The sequence below is a fragment of the Pezoporus wallicus genome, unplaced genomic scaffold (assembly GCF_028554395.1).
Source record: "Pezoporus wallicus isolate ANWC-B61680 ecotype Strahan unplaced genomic scaffold, APGP_CSIRO_Pwel_v1 contig_3486, whole genome shotgun sequence".
NCBI lineage: Eukaryota > Metazoa > Chordata > Aves > Psittaciformes > Psittacidae > Pezoporus > Pezoporus wallicus.
Window position 1 is genome coordinate 1,511,444 of NW_026642292.1, and position 17,202 is coordinate 1,528,645.

General features: G+C 40.4%; 1 protein-coding gene across 1 annotated transcript in view; it reads right to left on the reverse strand.

The window, feature by feature from the left end:
* The window catches only part of TSHR (thyroid stimulating hormone receptor), a 54,878-nt gene that overhangs the window by 20,602 nt on the left and 17,074 nt on the right, over window positions 1-17,202 (reverse strand). The window contains exons 2-3 of the mRNA XM_057428538.1: window positions 9,811-9,882; window positions 5,645-5,719 (exon numbers count right to left, since the gene is read on the reverse strand). Coding sequence (XP_057284521.1) covers window positions 5,645-5,719; window positions 9,811-9,882 — 147 coding nt within the window. The remainder of the gene's footprint in view (window positions 1-5,644; window positions 5,720-9,810; window positions 9,883-17,202) is intronic.

A 17,202-nucleotide genomic window follows, 5' to 3' on the forward strand; every position in this document is an offset into this window, starting at 1 on the left:
GAACTTTGACACACCCTATAAATACAACTTAATCGTAGAATGCAGTGCTTAAATTCTGCATCCAAAAGCAATGTAACAATTCTGAGTCATTCTGGGAATAAAGTGCTTTAAAGATACAAGAAAACCTAAGACAATAGGCATCTTTGTTGACCACTGATGCAGAAAGGCAAAAGGTGCCCTGAATAAATATTTCACTTCTCAGTCCTAACTAAAATTACTTAGATATACTTGTAAGAAAAAAGGATGTTTCTACCTAACTACAAGATAACAGAATTATTTGTGGCATATTTACAAAATTATTCAAAGTTACTTTACAAACTATTGAGCTTCTGCTTTATTTTTAAAAGTACCTAAATCAATTAAGAATTGGTAGATATGCAGAGAAAGTCACTTTTTGATAGAAAATCCTGCATCAAGACTTACAAATAACTATGAACTTATATTCAGTTAAAAAGACATAAATATTTAGCTCGAAATCCAAATTAATATAAAATGAAACTAATAATAATTATTCAGATATTAGTCTAGTGAATTAATTACTGAGACGTAATTTCACTAGATAACTTCTAGAAAGGTTAATAAGCTACACAGCATCCTATATGACTTTAGTAACATTTTGAAAGGCATGTTTGCTTAAACGGTGTATGAATTTCATTTACCAGACATATCTTTCATGCCTCCTTTGCAATATCAACATACCCCTGGGTTTGTTCAAGCCCAGAATCCAGAAATACCAAATCTGTCCATAGAGTCCCAGTATAATCATATTATGCTGAGATACCTCTGAAGACTAAGGATATCCAGGTCAGCAGTTCTGAAATACTTCAGATCAGGCCTTTTTTGGAGGGATCTGTCTCTACCTTCTTAGACTTACTAAGCTATAGCTTCATCGGCTTCTCTCACTTGTAAGTATACTTCCATTTATGCTCCCCCTACAGCCAAACTGTTAATGTTATTTCTTCTGCATGCGCCTGGCAAGCCTTTGCATTGCTAGTACCGGAAAACTGGCTCAGGCTCCTGACAGTCTTGTTTATTTCCCTGCCTCCAGACTGCAGCTTTTAAGATTTTGTGCATGACACAAAATTTCAGTGCCTTGAAATTCCCTGCAGGTATACAGCTGTCCCCCAGATCTCTTGAATCTTCCTCTCCAGTTGCATCTCAGATATTCCCATTATATCACCTCTCTTTTCTGCAGCACCATATCCCACAACCTGGCTCTGCAAGCTGTCCAAGCCAGGGAAGTGCAGCCCTGGCCTGGAGGCTGGCAAAGCTGCCTTGGCCCTTAGCTCCACCTCTCTGCAGAGTTGAGAGTGATCCCCCACCAGCCCTCCAAATGATGTTGCATATATGAGCGCAGGTCACTTGAACCATAACCTTTGGCCCTGTTCCCAAATGCTGAGAAGGCTTTTTGTGTAGTTGCACAAGAGGAGAGAGCTTTTGAAGTGAGGACGAAAAGGGAGTAGGGAGAGATCTCAAAGGAGCATGAGCGAGACACAGAGAAGGGGAAAAGAGTGAATTTGTCTGGGGTTCCTTCCACAGGAATGTTTTCCTGAGAAACAATGACCTGATTACAAAAGCTTTTTATTTAGTGTAATGCTACCAAGCTGCACCGCCACTAGTAAGACAAGTACACAGAGACGTTGACTGCTAATCGGATACTTTCACAAGTGTATCTGGAAAAAAGAAATACGTATGCCATTGTACAGAAGAGACAGTTCTGAATTTGTAAGGATGTTAAGTATGTCTCACAGACATACTTAAAAAAGGTAAGAACAAAAGGAATAAGAAAACATCGTGACACCAATTTAACACAACTGCGGGAAAAAAACCCACAGAATCTTGGCTCTGATTTTCGTCTTCATAGACTGTGAATTTGTCATTAATTATGACCAAAATGAGATCTGGGCCATTGAAATACAGCAGCTGATCAGGATCCTTAATTTGCAGAAGTTGCTCAGCACTTGACAGGCATTGTTTCATAAATATGTGACCTATGCTTAAAGAGAGCTGAGGTTTGGAAGGAACAGAAAGTTGGGATAAGGCACATAAACTGAATAAGGATGAAGAAAGTGGAGCGCTGAAGATCAAAGCTGAAGCACTCTAACAGGCTTGGCAAACATGGATGATGAAGAACACAGGCTACCTATTCACATGACATTTGACTCAAGCCAAAGCAATTAGTTCCTCCCTTCCACAAACACTAGTTTTTCTCCTAAGAAGTTCTTATGTTTAAAACTAAATGTTTTTAAAATTAAACTGTGTGTATAAGATTAATTTAGGGTAAAAAAAAATATTTACATAAAGCTGCACTTTATGAAAAATCCATGAAAAACAACCTGTGAAAATGAAACTCTGTGAAATTACTTCTTTTACAAACTGATAGAGTAACTTCAACCTTCTTTAAAATACCCTAAGATAGTCCTTACCTGGCATTATTTTAGCAAAAATACTATGCAAGAATTGAAGAAACATTAAACAAATGTTTAATTTAATTTGGGAGAACATTAAAGAAATGCATAGCACAACATATACATTTATCCCTGAATAATCTTGTTCTTTGGAAAATAAATCAAACCCAACAATGATAAGTGTTAACAAATCAGAGAAGTTATGGAAGCCATTCAGAAAAACACACTTACAAATTGCTTTCTTTACAGCTCATATGCAACTGTCTAATCTGCCAGATGCCTGAATATTCCCTGATTAAAAAATACGTGTGCTTTACTTGCAAACAGATTTTAAAAATCTGGGAAGTGATTTTGAGTGGTAGCCCCTTCTTTGTGGGCTATCTGCAAAGGTTTGGGGTTTGCCTATAGCTTCTGTGAGTAAAGTTCTGGTGTCTTGTCCTGGGTAGTATTTTTGGCTCTTACAAAAAATAATATATATATATATATTATATTTATGTACAGTTCTTTTTTTGGTAGTGCCTTGTGAGAAATATAAGGATGCCACATTACCATAACTCTTGCATAGCAGTTCAGGAAATTCCCTGAACACCATGCCCTCCTGGCCACCTGTGCCGTAGGGGCTGTGCATGTAGATTAGCTCTGCTGACTCTTGGGCCTGAAGCTTCCTAAAGCATTGGCAGCACATCCAGGCCTGTGTTCTGGCATGGGGGAGATAAAGCAGTGGTTTTGCACCTTACTGGTGTGCTCCAGCCTGACTTCAGGGGAGCCATGACAAAGGCAGGCTATGGCAAGGGGCACTGACTCTCCTCCCAGGTAGGAATATAAACATGCCTTGGGGGTAGTTAGAGATTTGAAGACGACAAGAGAAAAGGCTTCTGCTTATATTCTCTGCCAACCCTTTAGGCAGTGCTACAGAGCACATCACAGTGCCTTGGGAGGTACTGGCAACACCAGAGCTCCATCCACCATTCCTTCAAACTACTCATAGAATCATATCGTATCACAGAATCTTAGAATGGTTAAGTTTGGAAAGGACCTTCAAAATCATCTAGTTCCAAACCTCCTGCCATGGGCAGGGACACCTTCCACTAGACCCATTTCTTAAAGCCATGAACAGTGCCAGGGATGGGGCAGCCACAGGTTCTCTGAGAAACCTGTGCCAGGGCCTCTCCACCCTCATAATAAGGGTTAGGTCTCCCTGGTGAGGTCTCCACCCTCATAATAAAGGTGATGTCACCCTGGTGAGGTCTCCCTGGAGTGTGCATTTTGTGGAAGAGCTCATGATATTCAAAGGCTTACATTACATTACCCTTTGAAGGAGATGAGTTTTGTGTTATTAATTAAGATCCCAAGGGAGATTTTTCTAGTCCATTCTCCACTTTGAATCTAATACAGGAAGAACAGAAAATAGCCATTTAGCCAGCTAGCCTTTATCTCTCAAGCCATCCTCTGAAGCCTTTTTATCCATATAGTTTAAAACAGACAAGATACTACACTACATATTGCATGGAAGAATCCTGCAATGACCCAAGAGCATTTTATCTTTAACTTCTAATAAGGTGAACCACAAGTACTACATGAGGAATTGTTAGTGCATAGTACCAAATACTTTATTCATTTCTTATAAAATGGGCTGCTGGTAAACATTTCATTGTTCATTTGTGTTGAACAGGAAATCCTAAAGACACAACAACTGAGAAAGAGGAAGAGAGAACATAAAGACAAGAAGCCTAGAAAAAATATCTGTAGAAGAGGAAATGGCATTATAACCAAAGATATGTACTCTTATCACACCAAAGCCTTCCCATGAAATTGACTCAGGAATACTATACAGGAGCATGTTATTGGGCTGAACTAGGGCCCAGGATCCTGGACTCTACTTCTAGCTTTGCCTGTCAGGTACTTTTAGGACAGGTAGTTCCACTTTCCAACATTAGTTGTTCTCTCTCCATAACAGTAATGATACCTCTTTCATTTTTATTAACCTTTCTATTTCACACTGTGTAAAGTAAAAGGGAGAAAAAATAACAGAAAATAGAGCAGTGTTAAGAGATCATCTTGTTCAATCTTCTTCTCTGAGTGAAGATTAAATAGCTGTATGGAGTTTCTGATTAAACAGCCTTAAAGGTCTCCAATGACACGGAAAAGTCTAGGGTTTACTTATGCCAGCCATATGAAAATATTTCCTAGAGTCTAACATGAACCTTGCCTAGTCTAATTTAAAGGTATTATTGCTTTTGCTTTGTCAAACATCAGTGTGGAAAATGGGTTGTAGCTTTCACCCCTTGCAACAGCTTTAAAAGATGTATCTGCCTCTGGTATATTCTCTTTCTGGACGCAGAGGTCTTTCCTCTCTGACAATGTTTTCTGGACCCATGATGACTGGCAGTGCTCTCCCATGGAATATTTGCAAGCACAAATCTCTGAAATATGATAAGCTTCAACTTAACTGAGCTTTACAACACTGGCATGCTTTCCATTCCCTCATTTGGATCAGTAACAGAAATATGGAAGATACAGGATGGATCCCGTAAAGCTCTATTCGGTACATTACTTCTCATTTTGACAGGGTACTGCTGAATGACAAGAACTCTGTGGATGCACATATCCTACCACTTTTGTAACTGCCCTAGTACACCGCTTGGTGAGGACTGGTCAGAATAAAAAGGTATAAAAACACTTCCCAGAAGCCTTTGTCCATAACATTCCCATTGCATCTAATAACCAGATAAACGCTCTTCATTTTACTTTTGCACTTCCAGAATGATTACTTGTTATTCTTCATGTCTTGCTAGTGCCATTTTGCTCTGTGCTTTGGTCCTTCTGATTTTATTTCTGGTGTTTATATTACCGTTTTACACTTACCTTCAGTAATTTGACAAAAGTAATTCTTAGTTATCAGTTTATTTCAACTTGCCATCGAGCTCATAATGTAGTCACATGTAATTTTCACTGCACTTTCTTACACTTCTATTGGAGGATACAGGAAAGCAAGGGATCCCAAAAGATGTAAGGGAAGAGAGCACAAGTCAAAGCAAAAGAGACTGACTCAACATCACGGAGAAAGGAAATGGGAAAAGGAATATTCAGCTACAAAGGAGACAAGAATGATAGCTCAAACATCTATATATATATATATAGAGAGAGAGAGAGAAAGAGACAGAGATAGATGTTATTTCCACACATCCACGAATTTATTTTATCACTATATTCATTTATTTATGTACAATACTTACATATGAGTGACTTTACTTAAACTGTTGAAGGAATGGGCCTCCAGACTCTGAAGTGTTTCATCTATGGAGATATAGCTAAACACCATCAAACAGGGAAAGAAACAAGTCTCAGGTCATGGCAAACCATCATTACTGCCTGTCATACTATTTTATTTCTCTCATCCAACTGCCATGACATTTCCAGATACACAGACAGCGTCTTAGGAAAGAACTTTTAACAGGATTTTGATTTTGACTGATGCCTGAGATGCACAGTATACTGCAGAATACTGTTAAATCAAAAAACCACAACCGTGCTATTAAGCAACAAAAGCAAACATCCGTATTTCATATTTCAGAATCATATTTCTTTCCTTCTCCCCACTTAAAATCACCTTGGAGTTCTCTAAGGGGATCTAGGCCTCAGGTAAATTGGCATATTTATCTGTACCTAATTAATAAAAAGGAAGGAAAGAAGCAAAGATGGTCCTTGGGCCATCATTGCAAACAACTGTTGCAATTTCTCTAGAGAGAAACATCATCAGAGCAACCTTTGATATTGCTGAGGAAAAAATAACGTGTTCTGACATTAATTTAGAGAGAAACTCTAGCCTTACAGTGAATGTCAAAAGGATGTAAGGAGTAAAGTGGCTCAGAAGCAAAACCAGACACCAGGCTTAAGAAATACTTGCACACAGTTTAGACTGAGTAGTATTTGTACCACTAGTGATCTACTGAAACATGAGAAAACAGTTCTAGAGTCGCTCCACCATCATTAGGAGGATGATAATACTGGAACTCTCTCTTCAAAATATCTCTAGTTTTAAAATTTCTTAATGTTGGAATAACATTTAAAAGATGCATTCTTGTATTTTAATAACTTTTCTAATAATATTTTATATCATTTCTAATCTATAGATCTTTTAAAATAACTTGACTGCTCTCTTTGTATTTATCATTAATATTAAAATATTTAAGTACTTTTGATACTCTTGATCAAAGTTATTTACTCAATATAGTTTTTAATGTTTTGCGTGGTTAAACACACCCTAAGCAACCTGATCATTATTAAATTGAGTAGAATCAATTACAGATGTCAAAATCAAATAAAATGTAATAATAAATAGAAATAATGTATCATATGCCTCATCTCCTTTTTAATTCTATTTTTCCAATGACAGTATTAGAATTAATAATAATAAATAGCAAATTGAAATATGACCGTTTAACTTAGGAGAGCTTTTTATTACAATCAGTGATGGATCAGATTTTTTTTTTTGGTGGAAATTTTAAAGATAAATCTTTCTTTCAATTGATATTAAAAAATATTTAATATGTTTTAAATAATTGGAAAGAATACTTTGTGACCAGCAAATGCACCAAAAGCTTGCAGATGACTAATACCACTAACTTTTCCAAGGGAACTTATGTTCTCTCCAGAATAGAGCTAGAAGCATACTACCTGAACTAATTGTAACTCCTCTAACATGAGATTTAATTTTTATTGGTCACTTTGGGAGATGTATTTAGCAGTGTTTGAAGAGATACTGGAAAAGTAACTAGTTGAGATTGTATGACCAACAGATTCTCTTTCTACAGTAATACTGTTTTTACAAAGCTATTTACCTGTTCCAAGAAGGTGGAAGATAATAAAAGAGGGATACAATAAAGAAAGTATTTCCAGTCTGTACCCTGTGATTGAGTATTGCACAGGTAGATGTTTATGTGAGATGTTTTAATTTTGTTTTCCTGTAAGCAATAAATGTCTATTGCCCAGGAAACTGGAGTTTCAGTCTCAAAAGAAAATTAATTATTACATTTTAACGTACCAAAAGACAGGTTATATCAGTGACACTTTAAGAAAAAGTTGTTCTGTGTAGCAAACAGCTGTATATAAACCAGCTTGATAGAATATTAAATAAAAAATGCATAATAAACAAACACTGCATCCTCCTGCTGGGACTGGGAATGAAGGAGTACTCTTCATGTGCTCCTTGATTAAAATGGATCACCTTAGGCAGGCAAGTGTTTTTTTCTCACATATGAGAAAAGGCAGAAGAGCGGCAGTGGGGATTCTGCCACCCATCCCTTACCCCTACAGCCACCATGTCCCTTCCCACTACACTGCATGTCACACTTCCACTATACTGCCTGGCTTGGGACTAATGAAGTTACAGTTTTGTAACTTTCAGCTGTGGGACAAAAGTGGGGAGGAAACAGTTTATTTTGTGTGTTAACACACTTCTGCTTCATTATCAGATGTATTTGTGTACATTAATTAAACCACATCATCACTGATGACAGGGAAATGAGTAGTTTTACTTGCTTTAGTGTAATCTAGGTAAACACCCAAACCCCACACAGATACATTCAAAATGACTTATGAGACAAGAATGTCAAACATAAATGTGTATTAATGTTGCATAAGCATTTACTTCCAAGTGTTCAGAGTGATTCCAAAAACCTCTGGGCTCTGGTTAATTAACACATAATACAACATGTTAAATGTAAGAAATAAAAATCACAGCAATCAATCAGAACTGGAAGGAGCTATATCAGAAGAAGAGGGAAAGCATCTTTAAATTCCCATTTTGAAGGCATGTTACAATTCAGCACCTCTTCTCCCTACCAGCTGTGTTTAATTTGCAGGATTTCAGAACGCCTTCAACACCCATCGCAAATACAGTCATAGCTTAAACACCAGATGTACAGCTTTAGAGAAAGTCTGTTTGCAGATAACACTTTAATCGCCACTGCCCATTCAGAAAGAGCCTGAACACAGGACTTGAAGCAGATCTGCATATGGCAGTAAATGCAAGGCTTTTACAAATTCATAAATATTACCATTTGAGAATATTAAAATCTGAAGTTGTCTAAGCAATGGATTATGTGTCACTGGAAGCCAAAGAAGAGTTGACATCTTTCTACATTTACTAAAACTCTGTTTTGAACAAAGATTATTGGGTTTATATATGGTACTACAGATCATATTAGGGACATTTCTCCCCCCCACCCCCAATAATAAAATAATACACTATCTGATTAAACTGATATGGTAAATGAGGCCACAGATATTCTAGAACAGTTACTTATACGGATTTTAGAAATTCATTATTTCAATATACCTGGATGAAACTGTAAAATGTAATTGGGCAGACCTTTATGTCCCCCCAAAGTCCTGTTTCATAAATTCTTAAGTATTTGTCCATCTCAGCCATTCAGCCAAAGCTCAGCTCAAGTTGAAACTTGCAAGGAATGTCAGGGTCAACAAGAAGAGTTACAGAGTAGCAGAGAATATTGCATTAGTAATAAAAGGCTGAGCAAGAAAACTGTGAGCCTCTTTCTGAAAGAGGTAGTTACTTTAGTTGACAGTGCACACATCAGACTGGATAAAGTCCTAAGCAAGCTGGCTGGACCTCATAGTTAACCCAACCTTGAGCAGAGGGTGGACTAGAGGGCTTCAGAGGACTCTTCTAAATTACATGACTCTCTGGTTCTAGGGAGTGAACTGGGAGATGGCAGAGAAGTTCCCTACATCAAATAGCCATGCACAGGTTGATAGATTATGGACCAACCCCCAAGAAGAAGAAACAAAGATGGGACAACTTTGTCTCAAGATTGCTGACATTGATGAGCAGTGCAGTGCAAGGGTAGCTACTTTCAATGGGACAAATTTTGATGTGAAGCAAATAGGTAGAGGCTGCTGGTTGTGCATATATGTAGGTTGTATCCGTGCATGTGTTTACACACAAAGAAGTGACTCAATGGAGTCTCATATCACACAAATACTAATGTCCATCCCTAGTCTAGAAATACCCCAGAGTCTCTGATGAAATGAATCACAAATGATGCTGGGAGCAGGAAACAATTTTTTAGCCAGGACCAGCAATAGAATATGTTCATTTGTTATGAATGAAACCATTTCTCATATTTTGCAAGTTTTATGTCCTTATCACATCTACTTCAATACAGGTGTGCTCTTATCCAAAAATACTTACTATGCCTTCCTATAGTTAGTTCAGATTATCAACAATGGGGTTATTACCTGCAGCTCTACAATATAAGTGGTGGGGTAGTAAAGGTGCAAGAATATTTTCATTTCAGAAGATTCTACACAAAGAATTTTGGAGAAGGAAAGTGATTTTAAATAACAGAGCTAAAAGAATAATATCAGAAACAGAACTTACATCCTAGAGATGTTGGGGAGATTGGAAAAAGCATCACTTGGAATTGTTCTTAGATGAGTCTCCATAAACCTCCTATAAAAATAAAAGTTTGGCAGTTAATATCCTTTGGTAAGTACAAATGCATATTAAAAAGTCCCACAGAACTCCAACTCTGCTCCCATACTTCTATTCTTCTCTTTTCCCAGTGTTTCCATCTTTGCCTCATTCCTGTTCCTTCATTATGTGGCTTGTTTACTGGTATGTTCCCTCAATTTAAATTACAACCTTCTGCATCATCTCTCCTAGGAACTCAGCCTTCAGTGGTAATGATGGACCTTCCAAAGCTCCAGAGCATGATCAGCAAACATCTTTTCCTGTTGAAGTAAATGAAGTATTCAGAGTTTAAACATACTTTTAATGATTTCAGGCTCCATAAAGATGCCACATCCTTTATTCTGAGTAAAAAAATTTAGGTATTCCATCCAAAATTGAATTAGAGCAATTGCATGTTACCTTCGCAGAATTCTCCATATACTTTGTAATAAGGACAACATTCTTCCTCCCTAAGCTTCTGATGTGGGGATGGAATGTACATTGCTATTTTTTAGCTTAAGCCCATTTAAAGATGCTCTTCAGGAGAGAAAAAGAATTATGTATTTTACCCGTCTGCAAGACGTTTCAGAAAACCAGGCAATATTTAAGGACGATAGATACTTTTCAACAGCAAAGTTCTTAATGGAATGAATCCTTAGCAAAATGACTCCTCCAAAAAATGGAGGAAATGCTTTGGAAAAATAGCCTATAATGTCATTTAAGCTTATAATTACAACCTCTCATTGCTGGGTGAGGCAATCTTTTGTTTTTCAGTACATCTGGGAATACACTTACATAATTTATAGTCAATGAATAGTCTGAAGAATAACCAAGAACAAATGATAAGCTTTTCCCATAGCTTCTCTTTAAGAATAGTTCAATAGAAAATAAACAAATTAGGACGATATCCTCATTCTGTATTCTGTTTCATGATGTGAAGGATCTGATTATAGTAATTATATTTGGTTTACAGAGACTAAAATATTATCTTAAGATTTATCAGGGTTCTGGAACTCGCATATAAGAAATAAAAATATCTGCAGAAATTATTAAAAATTCCATCTTGAGTAAAAATATAAATTAAGACACTGTACACTACTGTCACCACAGAGAAAGCTCTGTCTGTTTCCCAAGTATACCTCTCCTGCTCCATATACTTGTTACAAGAATGAACAAGAAGAACCTAGACTTCTATTTTTCCAACAGTGGATTGATGTTTCTCCTGACTTCAATCCACCCAGCTCCCACCCCCATCAAACCCTCAGCAACGGAAATACCAGTTGGTTCAGAGGTATACTTGCCTATTCCCCTGCACCTGTGGTACCTTGACACCCATGCCAGTCCTCTTCCATCCCTCCTCCACTTCATGCTGCTGCTTCTTTCTATTATCACAGTCCTAGACAAAGTATTTGTGAAAAACAGCTGCTTAGTCCAGCGCAGCCTGCTGATCTTGCTGTTGTGTTTCAACACCTGTCTGTACTTCCAGGCCTTTGAGATAGCTGACACTAGTACTAAACCTATCACTTATGCATAATTCCATGTTCTAGAAAAGCAAGTATTTAAACACCATCTTAAGTCTCTTCTTGACCTCCTGCTCTTATGTCAGATATTCATCCCTCTCCATTTTTGTCAGATAATGAGCAGAGTCAGACCCATCATTCTTGAGCTACATATGGGCTAAGTAAGCTCACATTAATCTTTTATTGACATACTTGGAATTTACACATCCCATCAGAAAAGCCTTGAAATTCTGGATAGTATTTATGAATGAATTATATCGAAGTTGCTGTAGTATGAAATGACTCTGCATTTATAAATTTCTAGACAAGGCTCCTGATATGTCAAGAACAGACACAAGAAATGTAGACTTAAAGGCTATCGTTTGAGTGAATGTCTGGTAAATGTATCATATGGGCTGTAAGTGGGAGTATGATATTTCTTCCTATCTGCTAAAGCTTAAAGATACACCAACATTCTGCAAATATGACAAAAAAACATACGGGTTACAGGATGTGTTTATAAGCATACTCAAAAGAATGAGAGACAGAAAAGTATAAGTAGAAAGAAATCTTAGGCAGAAGAAGGGAAGAAACAGCCCATTTCAAGATAAAAACTCAGTTGCGAGGTGAAACATATCAAAGTTTGTCAGTAAAGCTAAAAGACTCCAAGTTGATGTAATACACCTACTACATAAACAACTTACCAAACACATGTAGCATGTATAGAATTACAGAACAGTTAGGGCTGGAAAGGACCTTAAGTTCATCTAGTTCTAACCCCTCTGCCATGGGCAAGGACACCTCACACTAAACCATCTGACCCAAGGCTTCATCCAACCTGGCCTTGAACACTGCCAGGGATGGAGCATTCACAACCTCCCTAGGCAACCCATTCCAGTGCCTCACCACCCTAACAGGAAAGAATTTCCTCCTTATATCTAATCTAAATTTCCCCTCTTTAAGTTTTAACCTGTTACCCCTTGTCCTGTCACTACAGTCCCTAATGAAGAGTTCATCCCCAGCATTCCTATAGGCCCCCTTCAGATACTGGAAGGCTGCTCTGAGGTCTCCACGCAGCCTTGTCTTCTCCAGGCTGAACAGCCCCAACTTTCTCAGCCTGTCTTCATACGGGAGGTGCTCCAGTCCCCTGATCATCCTCGTGGCCCTTCTCTGCACTTGTTCCAACAGTTCCATGTCCTTTTTATGTTGAGGACACCAGAACTGCACACAATACTCCAGGTGAGGTCTCACAAGAGCAGAGTAGAGGGGCAGGATCACTTCCTTCAACCTGCTGGTCACGCTCCTTTTGATGCAGCCTAGGATACGGTTTGCTTTCTGGGCTGCAAGTGCACACTGAAGCTGGCTCATGTTCATTTTCTCATCAACCAACACCCCCAAGTCCTTCTCCGCAGGGCTGCTCTGAATCTCTTCTTTGCACAACCTGTAGCTGTGCCTGGGATTGCTCTGACCCAGATGTAGGACCATGCACTTGTCATGGTTAACCTTCATGAGGTTGGCATCAGCCCACCTCACAAGCGTGTCAATGTCCCTCTGGATGGCATTCCTTCCCTCCAGCATATCAACCGAACCACACAGCTTGGTGTCATCGGCAAACTTGCTGAGGGCGCACTCAATCCCACTGTCCATGTCAGCAACAAAGATGTTAAACAAGACCGTCCCAACACAGATCCCTGAGGGACACCACTCGTTACTGGTCTCCTAGTTGTCCTTAGTCTGTTTTTTCTTCGCTACATACCTATAGAATCCCTTGCTGTTATCCTTAACATCCCTAGCCAAGTTTAATTCTAACTGGGCCTTAGCTTTCCTAACCTGGTCCCTAGCTTCCTGGACAACATCCCTGTACTCTTCCCATGCCACCTGTCCTTGCTTCCACCTTTTATAAGCCTCTTTTTTCATCTGAATTTTCCTCAGCAGTTCCTTATCCATCTAAGGAGGTCTCCTGGCCCTCCTGCTGCACTTCCTTCTAGTTGGGATGCAACACTCCTGAGCTTGTAGCAGGTGATCCTTGAGTATCAACCAACAGTCTTGGGCCCCCTGCCCTCTAGGGCTATATCCCATGGAACCTTACTAAGCAGGTTCCTGAAGAGGCCAAAGTCTGCTCTTTTGAAGTCCAGGGCAGTGAGCTTGCTGCACGCTCTTCTCACTGTCCTGAGGATCTCAAATTCAACCATCTCATGATCGCTGCATCCAAGGCTGCCCTGGAGCGTCACATTTCCAACGAGCCCTTCCCTGTTGGTGAGCACGAGGTCAGGCATGGCACCTCTCCTTGTCAGCTCCTCTATTACTTGCAGAAGGAAGTTGCCTTCCACACAATTGAGGAACCTCCTGGATTGCATGTGCCAGGCTGTACCGTCCTTCCAAAAGATGTCAGGGTGGTTGAAGTCCCCCATGAGAACAAGGGCCTGTGAGTGTGAGGCTGTTCCTATCCGTCTATAGAGTGCTTCATCCGCAGGTTCTTCTTGATCAGGCAGTCTGTAACAGATCCCCACAGTAATAGCTCCCATTGCTGCTTTCCCTTTAACCCTGACCCACAAACTCTCTGCTAACTGATCACCTGTCCCCAGAGTTCCATACTCTCCAGCCTATCCCTAACATAAAGGGCAACTCCCGCTCCCCGCCTGCCAGGCCTGTCTTTTCTAAAGAGCCTGTAACCTTCCATTCCTACACTCCAGTCATAGGAGCCATCCCACCATGTTTTTTCCCCATGCTATGGGCTTTTGTATAGAGGCATCTGAGCCAAGCTCCAAATGAAGCTGGCTCAGTGGCTGGGATATCTCTACATTGCTCCAAGCATTTATTCTAGGTGCTGGCAACTGACTGGGTGTGCTGGGATGGAATGATGCCCCCGTCCCCCAACACATTTAGTTTAAAGCCTCCTTGACCAGTCTGGCAAGCCTCCTACCAATATCAGACCAGCTCCACCAGCCCCCACTAGACCTGGCCTAGAAACATGCGTCCTGTGTTCAAGACACCCAAACCCCTGACTATGACACCACCCTTTTAACCATTTATTAACCTGGCCAATCCTCCTAGCTTTTTTAGGTCCTCCCCTGTACCCTGGAGAATTGACAAAAAGACTATTTGAGCTCCAGAGCCCCTAACCACCTCCCCCAGAGCTCTGTAGTCCTTCTTTATGTTCCCCAGGTTACTACTACCTATATCCCCAGCACCCACATGGATCACCAGGAGTGGGTAATAGTCCGTGGGACTTACTAGAGCAGGCAGCCTCTCTGCAACATCCCTGACCCGTGCCCCTGCTAGGCAGCACACCTCCCTTGAGACGGGGTCTGGCCGGCAGACGAGTGCTTCTGTCCCTTTCAAAGTAGAGTCCCCTACTACTACGACCCGCTGCTTTTTCCTGGCAGCACCAGTGGAGATCTTTACCAGGGCATCAGCCGGCTGTTTCGGGTGCGAGTGCGTTTCCTCATTAGCCCCCTGCAGGACAGCAAAGCGGTTCTGCGTGGGGACAGGGGATTTAGAGGGAAGCGCCTTGCTTTTGGTTGTCCTTTTCCTCCTTTTTTTTTTTTTTTTTTTTTTTTGTTACTAGTTCCCAGGTTCCCTGGGTTAACGGCCTCCTTCTTTCCTTCATGAGGTAGAGGTGAAGCTCGAGGCCCCTGCACAGTTTGGGCCTGGAGCAGGCATTCCTGCTTCCTCTCAGCCTCCCTGACATCTCGCACTCTATTAACAGCATCCCGCAGCTCAGCCCCTGCTGCAGGAGGACCTCCACCAGGGAGCACCGAGTGCAGCCCTGCCCATTGTGCACCCTCCCCTCACCAGACCAGTGCAGGCACTCTCTACACCCCGAGCTCTGCACTGCAGCCTCCCCTCTCATCGGCTCCCTGTGGGTGCCTACGCTGGCCGCAGCCGGGGCAGCCAGAGGAGCCTCCCAGGCCTGGCCCTCCTCCTACGGCGAGCGCCCGCCAGCCCTCTCAAACTCCCTCCACCCACCCAGCTTGCCCGCGCTCCCTGGGTCAGGTTTTCACCCACTCAGGGCTGGTGCCGCCGTTGCTCCTGGCTCCGCCCCGTGTGAGTCAGCTGCTCGCTCTCGTCAGCTGAGCTGCCGGCTCCCGGGCAGGTCCTGTCGAGGACTTGAGGCTCCTTCGGTGGCTCTCGTCGCTCTGAGTTGAGGCTCCTGGTCGCTGATCTCCCCCTCGCCCCGGTGTTGAAGGCGTCCTCTCTCGAGCTGCTCGCCTCAGCAGAGTATTTGATGTTTGTTAGCTGCCATTCTTTAACTACTTGCTGTGTTAACAGACTGCCTGAGTTCGGTGTCGGTGATTATGCAGGCCATAAACTGGAGTGAATGCAACAGGCCTGGAGCCAGGGCCAAACTTTAAAACTAACCTTTGTGCAGAACCACCCACAAAGCTCCCGTTCCCTCTGAGTTTTACAAACCTGTGGGCTGATGCATTGTTGCTATTTTAAGCTACCTCCTAAATCAGTGTAAAACCTTGAAGAAAAAAATCAGTGCTTCAGTTTCTGTTTGCCAAGTGTGAGTCTGTGGGCAATTACTAGCTAGGGGCCGTGAGTATGTAGAAGGCTGTGGGATGGACAGTAATTCTCAGGAGTGGGAAAAAGAGAAGCTAATAAAATTAGCAATCAGTGAAGTCTATGATGGATCAAAAATGAGAGTAATTTAAATAAAACAGTTACAGTTTAGCCCAGTCTAGCTGCATCTAAAGATCACAAGCTTGCCAACTGTCTTAAAAGTCCAGAATTCAGCCAGCCACTGTATCTTCATGAAGAAAGTAAGCTTTTTCAGAAAAAAAGGAAAAAAAACTTCACTGGGCAAATACACATTATTTTTCCAAGTGAGAAAAAAATGTAGCTATAAGCACGTATTTAATAGGCTCACTTAATATCCTTTTTATATTAAGGCAAATACAACATACATGAAAATGTTCAATACCATTTAATGAAAAAATTGTGCTTGTGCTACCCTGAATACTACCATTTATTTCTACCTTTGTTTTCCTCATTCAGATTAAAAGCTCTATTAAATCCAGAAAAAAACTTCAATCTTCCTTCCATAAAATCTTTCAAAAAGAAGAACCCAAAGTCTGAGGTCATGTTCATTGCAAACATACTATCAATATTTGCAAAGATATAAAAGAACGCAATCACATTTTCGCTAAATGAAATGTTTTTAAAATGGCAAGAGAATGTTTCAGAAAAACATTTCTGGTCTCATAGGGTGACATTTAGTTTGCATTTCTTAGTTTCATAGGTCGGAAAGTTGGTTTGAAGCTTTTAAAACTCTCTTTCTGTTTTGATACTTGCACCAAAGGTTTAGCCTCTATGTTCCTGAAAGACTTTACATTTCATGTATCAAGAAAATGAAACCTGGACTACTGGTAAGAAACTTACTGGACTGCTTGTGCAGAACTTAACATTTTTGCTTTCCCCTGCCCCAAACATCTGTCAACCAGGAATGTAAAAAGTTTCTTGCTCAAAAATCAAGTACTACAGACACTCACCTAGCAACTGTGAGTTGTTACTTTAAAGACACAAGATTGGCGGCTTAGGCCAGGCATAAGATGGTAAAACTAGAATCAGCCCTGTAAACTGAGCAAGTAGCATTAATTGCATTGCAAATAATGATGTTAATTGCCCTTAGTATATTCTGTTGTAACACAGTAATTTTTTCTTATTTAGACTGCACTTTAAAAAATCTATAAATAGTAATCCATTAAAATACACAATTTACAGGTGGCTTAAAACAAGGCATAAGTAATAATAATAGAAATAAAAAACAAGTTCACAAAAATACTCCACTAATAAACAAAGCCATAATTACATCTCA